At 35.4% G+C, this 9,264-nt stretch overlaps 2 protein-coding genes across 2 annotated transcripts; both read right to left on the bottom strand.

The window, feature by feature from the left end:
- Positions 1-1,182: 1,182 nt before the first annotated feature.
- On the bottom strand, positions 1,183-4,616 carry LOC114516802. The gene is made up of 5 exons (XM_028536384.1): positions 4,322-4,616; positions 2,683-2,739; positions 2,389-2,542; positions 2,124-2,290; positions 1,183-1,985 (listed from the first exon to the last, which is right to left on the bottom strand). The coding sequence occupies exons 1-5, from the start codon at positions 4,502-4,504 to the stop codon at positions 1,896-1,898; spliced, it is 651 nt and encodes a 216-aa protein (XP_028392185.1). The 5' UTR covers positions 4,505-4,616; the 3' UTR covers positions 1,183-1,895.
- Positions 4,617-5,692: 1,076 nt separating this feature from the next.
- Positions 5,693-8,584, bottom strand: LOC114516651 (proteasome subunit beta type-4-like). Its single transcript, XM_028536182.1, has 9 exons — positions 8,460-8,584; positions 8,253-8,329; positions 8,047-8,176; positions 7,882-7,965; positions 7,477-7,539; positions 6,881-6,962; positions 6,647-6,763; positions 6,478-6,569; positions 5,693-5,833 (listed from the first exon to the last, which is right to left on the bottom strand). The coding sequence occupies exons 1-9, from the start codon at positions 8,576-8,578 to the stop codon at positions 5,821-5,823; spliced, it is 777 nt and encodes a 258-aa protein (XP_028391983.1). The 5' UTR covers positions 8,579-8,584; the 3' UTR covers positions 5,693-5,820.
- Positions 8,585-9,264: the final 680 nt, after the last annotated feature.

Below are 9,264 nucleotides of genomic sequence, written 5' to 3' on the forward strand. Positions count from 1 at the left end.
GTGAATGTTACACATGTTAGAAGACCACGCCCAGAGTGCCCCACCTAAATATGAAGACAGGTTATGGAGACTCTTGTTATAATATTACAATATAAGTCTTAGTGACCTGGTCCTTGAGTTGATACATCATACTAGCAATAGAAAAAAGACAATAGTCCAGAATATAGTCATAGTTAATATAATCATAAGTATTATAATTGTTAATGTACAAAATCTTTCAGGTTTCTCACTGCCAAATGGCACAATAAGAAAATTTTAAGTGCAGCCACTCCAAAAAAGTTGAAAACAATAATATTTAACAGTTCTCAAATATGGTGTTAATAATTTGAGTTCTATCAATTGGCCCACTTTTTGCTTGCCTCATACCACTGATCTTCATCTGGGGTCATTATTAGGCTCTAAAAATATATATGCATTTAAAAAAAAATTTCACATAGAGCTTAGAGCATCCATATACAATCTTTATGACACAGGTCACAGGACACTTATACAGGTAGTGGTGTCAGATAAACCCAATATGACCTTTATTTTGCAACTTACATGCAATGGTGGTGGCATATTCCTTTCCCACTTTCCACCTTCTGGTGCATTAGGATCTAAAAATTTATAACTATATTTAGCTTTAATTTTATCTGAATTATTATATTTGAACAATATTAACGAAATGTATGTCTGTGTATACAATCTATACACCACAAGGCCTGATATTAAATCCTTTGGTCCCTCCATATGTATAAGTTAAAATTTTAAAATGCGATCTCTCCCAAACGCATTATTAAAAACAAACTCACTTATATAAGGATCAGGGTGCTGTTGACGGCGAAATCTTTCCTCGCCTTCTTCCAGTATTGCAGCGATTTTATTCCGGTCTGTTTCGTGTTTGAAATGATCAAATTCAGCTCTTAATTTAATTGCTTCTTTCCTCCACACTTCCCTCTCCACGCACCAAGAAAGAAGATTTTTCATGGATCTTCTGTAAAGACGAGTAACTCTCTGAGCGTGAGTCAGGGAAGCCATTTTGAATTTCAACTTTCCAGATTAGAAGTCACATTACATGAAGTATTCTCCGTGCTTTCGTATGACGTCATCAATCCAACGCCCCTGGATCAGTGATCCGCCTGTTCTCAATGCACGCAGGCATGTGTTCAAGTTTCAGAAATCTAATCAATTGTGAACAAGTCAACGAGAAATATGCTTTTTAATTGAATAGTTGACTTCACATAAAATTAATGTATATTTAACTCGTTTTTGTAAACCACTTTCTAATGTATTATTCAAATCCCTACCACGAATCTTAGCCAGGCATGATATATAGTTCTCTCTAAATTCTACAAATATAAATATCATTATTCCCCCCTAAATCATAGATCCTAGAAGCTAGACAAACACACGCAACTCATTGGTCGATGTTTCTCTTCTCGTTCGTGGAAATTTATGCACCGTTTGGCGATCATCAAATGATTGATAACTCGCTTCGTCTTGTCCTTTGAATTAACCAGCGCATATGGACTACCATACTGCCTTGTCTTTCGAAATTGTTTTCATTCTTTTCTGAGAAGCAACGGAATTGCCAATCCTTGTCTCGCTTTTATGATAAATGCTTGAAAGTCACCTTCCAGTCCTGAGGTTCTATCCACTGGCGCTTATTACTTATTCTACCTTTTCCATTAGACCTGCTAAAGAGGAGTTTTCAAGGCACAAAAGTGAGAAAAGAATTAACCATGGTCCATGACTCGTCTCAAGACGTTGCCAAAGCCAATGGCTCATGACTGGTTAAGTTCGTTAGTAAATATGAATTATAACTAAACGTAATCTACGGATGGAGGAAATGAAATTAATGATAATTCATGTTCCGCTGATGAACCCATGCAGATTTACACGAAAAAAGTAGTGGACTACATCTGTGACGACATGATATTCATACTTGAATTGTTTTCATACTGCCCGGGGCCACCATGCTGATTCTTTGAAAATTTATAGGATTCCTGCAAAAGATCATTTTTACGCATCAACAACACTACATAATTACGAAGTTATTCATCCCATAACTAGTTCAAATTTTGCCTAGGCAAAATGTTTTGAAAAATGTATTGAAAAAGCAATGTATCAATGAAGTGACGAACCTGCGCCATACGGCTGATAGCCCGAATGGAGATGAACACCACAAATTGGCTGACTACAATTGATAGAATCGAACAACCAACAACGATGCTTTGCATCAAGGTTGCAAAGAGAATCTCTTGACATGATAAGGGACTACGTACTGGCACTGCTACTGGGAATGTTGAATCTAGTTCGAAAATTGGAGTTTTAAGGACCGTTAGAAATACAATAATAATCATGGATCCTCAGGAATGAAACCGATAGACAGGTTGATGCGATCGATACCTTTTAAGGTGCAAACGCCATTAACATCTTCAGTCTCATGATCATCAACTCTTTGTTGCAATTGTAGCCACACTCCCCATTTCGGTCCTTCGAGGACAACTGCAGTTATAGCCAGCGTGAGAGTCAGAGAAGACATAAAAACACACACGTACAACTACAAAGAAATATAAGAAAACATGGTTTGTATATTTGTATCTGTATCGCCGGCATTCCCTGTACTGAACGAGAGATGTTCGTACGATAGTAAAACTGTAAAAGGATCAGTTAATACCGAACTACAGTTGATAAACCTACCAGTTGTTTGACTTTTGAACAGAGGAACAGAAGAATTACAACTCCGAGAACAATCAACTAAAATATAGAAGAAGATTTATTACGTAAAGTAAGAAGTGCTGTAACAATAATTAAACATTTAATAATACACGTACGAGGAACTAAACATTTACTCTCTTGGGTCTCTTCAGTTCACTGGTTAGTCGATAATATCTTGCACAAAGAAGGTCTGATTCCAATCATCCTAGATCTTCCTCATCTGCACACTAGCCAGACCTAACTAAACGAATGCCCCACCCCTCATGCAAGGGGCGTACTGGTAGGAGGGGACAGGGTGGTGATGTCGGTAATTCTATAATATCGCTTTTTGATGGAATCAGCTTCGGTCGAATTCTTGCAATTGGATGAAAACTAAGCGAAACATTTATTTCGACCGGAAATATTGATAAAACCCCGCCAATTATTGGATTTTTGGAGCAAACGCCCCCGCAGCTAAAAAGGTCTCGTCACAGCCCGAATTTCATCTCTATAATGAACGAGATAAACTTCTAATATTCTTTTCTCAAGGTACACAGCATGTCAACTTTCAAACCAAACAGCATGCTGTTATATACCGGAGTTCAACAAAATTCGGCTATATTCAAGAATTTAACATTAAAAACTCATTACATCTGCTCATACACAAAATACCAGCTGTAGATATTTATAGTTCTTCTATGAAAATGACGCCATATAGACCTCAGACTGAAGTTTGTCTGTAACTGCGTTCATTCATTTTAAACTGAAAATTAGCTAAAAATTAATTCCAATCCAACGTTTCACAGCTTCACACTGGGGAAAAATGTTTAAATTATATTATTTTATTTTGTTATCCTTTGTCAGAGAACTATAGGGTGTCTAATTGAAGATATATATGTGGAAATTATTTATATTGTAATGAAATAAAGTCCTAAGATAAGCTCAAAGTTGAAATGATAGAAGCTGTATCGATTATCTATTTCTTTTCTCGTGTAAATAAAATAATTCTCATGATATAAGACCTGTCCATTTTCAACACTTTGTAAACAATATATTGGCTAACGAAATGAAATTATGAGCTAAACTGAAGGTCTGTCAATATGCATATGACAGCGTCATCCGTCATGAACTTACAGCCTTTTTCTCACAGGAAAAACTGAGCAGATTAGAAGAACGCTGTTATAAATTAAAGTAATACCAAACCATCCCAGAATAGACACAACACAGATGAATATAGAGTACTATAAAGTAGTAATATTTTAAGTACTGAGTGTGTTTGTACATATTTCATAAAGAAAGTCTATGCATGCAGTGTGTTCAATATCGTTTTGAAAAAAATTTGAAACCGTCTAGAAAATTCAAATGATAGAAGCAGAGACTTTGGTGCAGAGACAAATATATACTGATTATTGTATATTCCAGAAAATAAGTTTGTATTTACGTCAGTGACAATGAATGAAAAGTTGTTCACACGGTTCGTTTAATAATATGGATTTATTTCTATTGCCTACTTCCTTCGCTGTAAACAGGGAATTACCGCGAGATCAAATTAACATGGAATTAAAATTTCGTTCAAAAATGCAAGAAGCTTTATGTGTTCGTACAAGAGACGTCAAAACTCAAAAGATCAGCCAGCACTTACCGGAGCTCCAAGCCAGTACTGAGTGTAGTAATAGTAATAATCTTTCATACCGTTTGTATTTTCGTCGTTGTAATCATCGTGAAACTGGAATAAAAGTCCGCAAGCAGCTATCGCGCCGCCAAATAAAATACAGCAGATTGACGTGAAAGCTAAGCCACATAGATGCTGTCGAGAAGCGGCCATATTCGTAGAGCGCGTCGCCTTTAAATAAAGACGATGTTTTCACTTTTGAAGAGGCACTCACTTAACACACGTCAAGGTGTTTACAAGCACAAAAACATTATTATTAATTTATGGATAATTTTAACACATTTAAAAGATGGAAGACAATGGGGTTAAAGGGTAGCCAATAAAAACACAAACTATTCAGGAAATACCAAGAATGCCAAAAACTTTGTTTCACTTTAAGACGCGTTAGCTGACTTACCCACGAAGACACGAGAATCTTTAAATAGCATGATTTTTCTCACAGGAAATCGCGATGTTTAGTTTATTGTAAAATATTGTAAAATATTCACGTAGCCACATTGATCAAAAGAGGTTTTTCATCTGATTTGTGAGTGGAGTTAGATTTTTGGCTTCAGGTTTATTTTTTTTTTCATACTCGATATATTATTTTTTTTTTATATATTGACAATTGAGAAGCAGGTTTATATCATTATTTTTACGCAAAAAGCGTTGCTAATAGGAATATATTCATTTAATTATTTTAAATAAAGGGTCTAAATAGAGTTAGATAAAGAGTTAAATAAAGGAGTCTTCATCCTCAAGACGGGATCATTGTTCACAATTTTGCATCGACTTGTTTTGCTGACTGCATGCTGAGAGTTCGTGAATGTCGAAGGCAGATGAACTGGAAGAGTTTGCCCTCTCATATTTCTCAATTTTGAGTGTATTCATTTCAAGGAAATAACCCAAGTGTTCTTAAGCTGTCAGCTTATAAAAAGTACATATCTTTTTCATCGAATGCAACGACAAAATCCTAAATTAGGCGGCCCGTGGATCGCTTCAAACGAGGCTTCAACAATTCCCGTTGTTATGGAGCGAAAAAATGATGCTAAAAACGTTGTCATTTCGACATCAATAGCATCCAGAATATTCATGAAGCAAAAAAAAAGAAACTTTGCATATTTTCAAAAGGATTGCACTTCGCGTGTTGTTGTAAATTGTTTGCTAAACTCTTACAAAGAATGGTGTCGCGCGGCGAAATAGCATATCATATATGTAAAAGAAACGTTGACTATATCTCATGGTTCTCCCTGAGTTTGAAAGTGAAACATTGCCATATTGATGAAATATGAGCAAGGTCTCCATGGTGAATGTAAACAAACAGTAATAATAAACCACTCTTACAGAATCATTTCATATCTATTTATATTGTGAAAATAGTATTCACTTACATAATAATTGAATGTTTTCTCAACGAAAAAATGTTTCTTACTCGTAGAGATAACTTTTACCAAAGAAAATCTCTTCCAGATTTTGAAAGTGCATCTGAGTTATTCATATCCTCTGTGATAAAATAAAAAGGACAATGTCAATGATGTGACATTTCTTCCAGCATTGTAGCCTAGACGGTTTGTTGTCTAAAAGGGTGTTCAGATTAGCAAAGGTTTTGTAAGACCTTTCATCAATTATACAAGCATAGCTGGAAGAATGAGCACCCTCACAAAAATTTTCAAAAAAATTTCACACTAGAACTTTCAAATTCCTGGCATTTTTGAGCAAAAATGTCAAGAGAAGATATGATAGATACGGGATGGGATAAGGCTGGATCTGCATAAAATGCTCCCCTTACTTTACATGGTACAAACTTAAACCAGTTTAAATTGAACTCGTTCAACTAGCACCATAGCTGCGTTGACATGACCACTTCAAGAAATTTCAAAATAATCCGCGTAATTTAATCCACCTCATACAGGTAGTGCAAAGTAATCCCGCTTAATTTACACCGAATCGAAAAATCAAAGATCAAGTTAAACCAGATTAAGTGTGACCGTGTAAACGGGGCTTAAAAGATATCAAGAGAGTGATTCTCTGGGCCTTGGACACATGTGACAATGTTATTCTATGCAAAATATTCTAATCAAAATATAAAGCCTGAAGAAACAGCAATATATCAGAGCATCACCCAAGTCATAAATTCAATTACTTACTTTACATAATGAGCGACATCCCAATTAGTTTCAATGGTTTTAACATTTGATATGACAGGTTCTGCATCATCTTTAACAACCGCTATTTCATACTGAAGAGAAAAAATAGCATGCTTGCATTCATTGCTACGAGGAATTCATTGAATTTCCAATGATGTTAAGTACTCACTCTGTTAAGAGATCTTGCATCACGATAGTAAAGAACTTCAAGACATTTCACAAGTAGTTTTTCAGCATCTTCCGCAGTAAGATGTGGATTTTTTTCTAGAGCATCACGGAGAAGTGGCTGAAATTATAAAATCACATGAACATAATTCTTTCTTCTCCAAAGCACCGAGGATGAGCCTCTCTATGCTATATCGCTGTGTATGGTATAGAGTAGTGTGGTACTCTTTCATGGTACCTGTGCAATATATGCACCATATCCAGTAGCAACTGATGGTGCTTCATACGCAATTCCAAGTCTGTCAACATATCCAAGAAAGCTAAAATTATAAAACAAAGAAATTTAAAAAAGAGCAAGTGACATATCACAGCGTAACTCAAGATATGGCGATATAACATTTGTTTGTCCAAAGTACAATAGAGAAAAAGAAGGTGGAAAATCGTTTGCTGTATCAGCAATAAAATTATGGAACAGTATTCCCGTGACTGTTAAATCTACCTCCAATATCAAAACTTTTAAGAAAAGCTATCGTACATTTTTATTACAACAGTATATAGATCTCGATCATTTTAACCTTTCTTAATTCTAGTGTTCTAGTCGCATGTTTTTATATAGTCTTAGAATGGACTGTCTAATGTATTATTGTATATTTTATATATCTTATTGTATATACTTGCATGATTCTAATATTTTATTCTGAGGGCCACAAGTTTGTCAGCCCCTGGCTGTAATGTGTTTTACCCTTGTGAAATAAAGTTATTCATTCATTTATTCATTCATTCAGAGCAAAGTCAAGAATGATCTGGATGAATAGGAATTTTTATTTCTCTTACTTTTGCCCCTGGTAATGCCCAGCAACAACAATTTGATTCCAAAGTGGATCAAATTTCGATCGTCTAAAAAATTCGGAACACATGTTAATTAGAAGTAATTTAAAGAACACATATTAATCAGTAACTAATTGAATTTACTGAACAATAATTAACCATAATTGAATGCAAATTGTGTATGTTGCACATCTAATTACACTAATAGAACACATGATAAGCACTAATAAAACATCTAATGATGACAATTAGGCATCCAATTAAAAAACTGGATAACATTTAGTTATAGTTCCAAAAAAATTTTGTAAAAGTGCTATTTCAAAAATGTGGCAATGTTCAGGATTCAATAATGGTCATTCTTTGTTGACCAACTATTATTTTAAGTGCAGGGATTATAATGAAATACCCCACCTGTAATATAAAACCCTTGTTAGCCATGAAAAAATTGATTTCGGGGTGTATCCATGGCCGTCATCATAGCATGCATCATCAATCCTAAAATTTATTTTCAAATAGCATTAGAAATCTTGAATCTTTGATTGTTACACCAGCACAGGACTGGCCCGTTTTGCTTACACTTTTTGCTTTAGTACATCTTGAATATATTGAAAATCAGCAATGTCACCAGAAGCTCCAATTACTGTGTTTTCATTGACTTTCATTAGACGAGACAAGTTTCTAAACCTGGCCAATGAACCATAAGAACCTAGGAACATAATTGAACATATTTAATAAAAATAACAAATTTCTTTTTAAAAAAATTTCAATTCGTTTTGGGTTACCTAAGGTATCAGCAGCTATAGCTACTCCTCCATCAAAACAAACACCAAGAACTGATGTGCCTTGTGTGACTGGATACCTGCAAAAATATCCTTTCATTCAGGTTTTGGTTCAAAACTATAAACGTCTAAATTCTAAAATAAGGTTTTCTTCTTTATTATAAATTCATGTATAAACCATACTTTAATTGTAACCAGAATCACACTTACATGCTCCTTTTTGAAGGTCCGTGTGAGGTGGTTGGACTTTGACGAGGAAAGTCGTGAAATCTGCCTGGAATTGGACCATTTTGCCACAAACATGCTTCTTGATCAGAAAAGGCCGCCATTTTGAATGCGATGAGAATTTTGTCTGAGCATGCGCGTCAAAAGAAACAAAGAAGAAGATCCACTGAGCTATAATATGAGAAGATCGAAATTTCCCCAGAAATGAAACAGAATCAACTAAGATAACAAAATTAACAAACATTTTAGTAAACTAAGCCGTTCAGTCATTTGTATTGAGTTTCCTTTCGAGAATGATGACCATTTTGACGTTAAAAACCAACAAGGGTTGTTTCAAAACACTAAAATTTCTAAAAGAATTTAAAAACACTAAAATTTCTCGCTAAAAACACTTAAAAAACGTTTAGGCGTTTCCAATCGTGTGCCTTATTAGTCGTTTTCTGTGCGTATACTTGTTATTAGGGACCGCCTCCCGAGACCAGGAAGAGCTTAAATACCTTAAATTTATCTTCGCTCTCAGGGCTAGCCACGTAGCTGATTCGTCTATGACGCTAGGCTTGTGGCGATGCATACTCTGTTTCTCACTGAGACGTAACGGTTAGGTGCACATACATCATGGTCTGGGGGCCGTAGTGCATCTCCCCCTTAGACGGCCGTTAAGATGTGAGTTATGGGGGGGAGTTCTTCCTATAGCAACCGCCTTGCACCTTTCGTAGTTGTAACTATGCTGAATATTGCAGCCGGTTGTACAACCAGGTTAGATTGTGGCATAGGCTGGATGATCTCTTTT

This window comes from Dendronephthya gigantea, unplaced genomic scaffold (assembly GCF_004324835.1).
Source record: "Dendronephthya gigantea isolate DGI-Jeju-01 unplaced genomic scaffold, DenGig_1.0 000006F, whole genome shotgun sequence".
Lineage (NCBI taxonomy): Eukaryota > Metazoa > Cnidaria > Anthozoa > Malacalcyonacea > Nephtheidae > Dendronephthya > Dendronephthya gigantea.

Excerpts from the sequence above, each read along its gene's own strand:
- LOC114516651 (XM_028536182.1), bottom strand. The coding sequence starts at position 8,578 with ATGGCGGCCTTTTCTGATCAAGAAGCATGTTTGTGGCAAAATGGTCCA. Across the intron at positions 6,963-7,476 it reads GGGCATTACCAGGGGCAAAA|CTTTCTTGGATATGTTGACA; the intron begins GTAAGAGAAATA and ends TTATAATTTTAG. Across the intron at positions 6,570-6,646 it reads ATGCAAGATCTCTTAACAGA|TATGAAATAGCGGTTGTTAA; the intron begins GTGAGTACTTAA and ends TTTTCTCTTCAG.
- LOC114516802 (XM_028536384.1), bottom strand. The coding sequence starts at position 4,504 with ATGGCCGCTTCTCGACAGCATCTATGTGGCTTAGCTTTCACGTCAATC. Across the intron at positions 2,740-4,321 it reads AGTACTGGCTTGGAGCTCCG|TTGATTGTTCTCGGAGTTGT; the intron begins GTAAGTGCTGGC and ends TCTATATTTTAG. Across the intron at positions 2,543-2,682 it reads GTTCAAAAGTCAAACAACTG|TTGTACGTGTGTGTTTTTAT; the intron begins GTAGGTTTATCA and ends ATTTCTTTGTAG.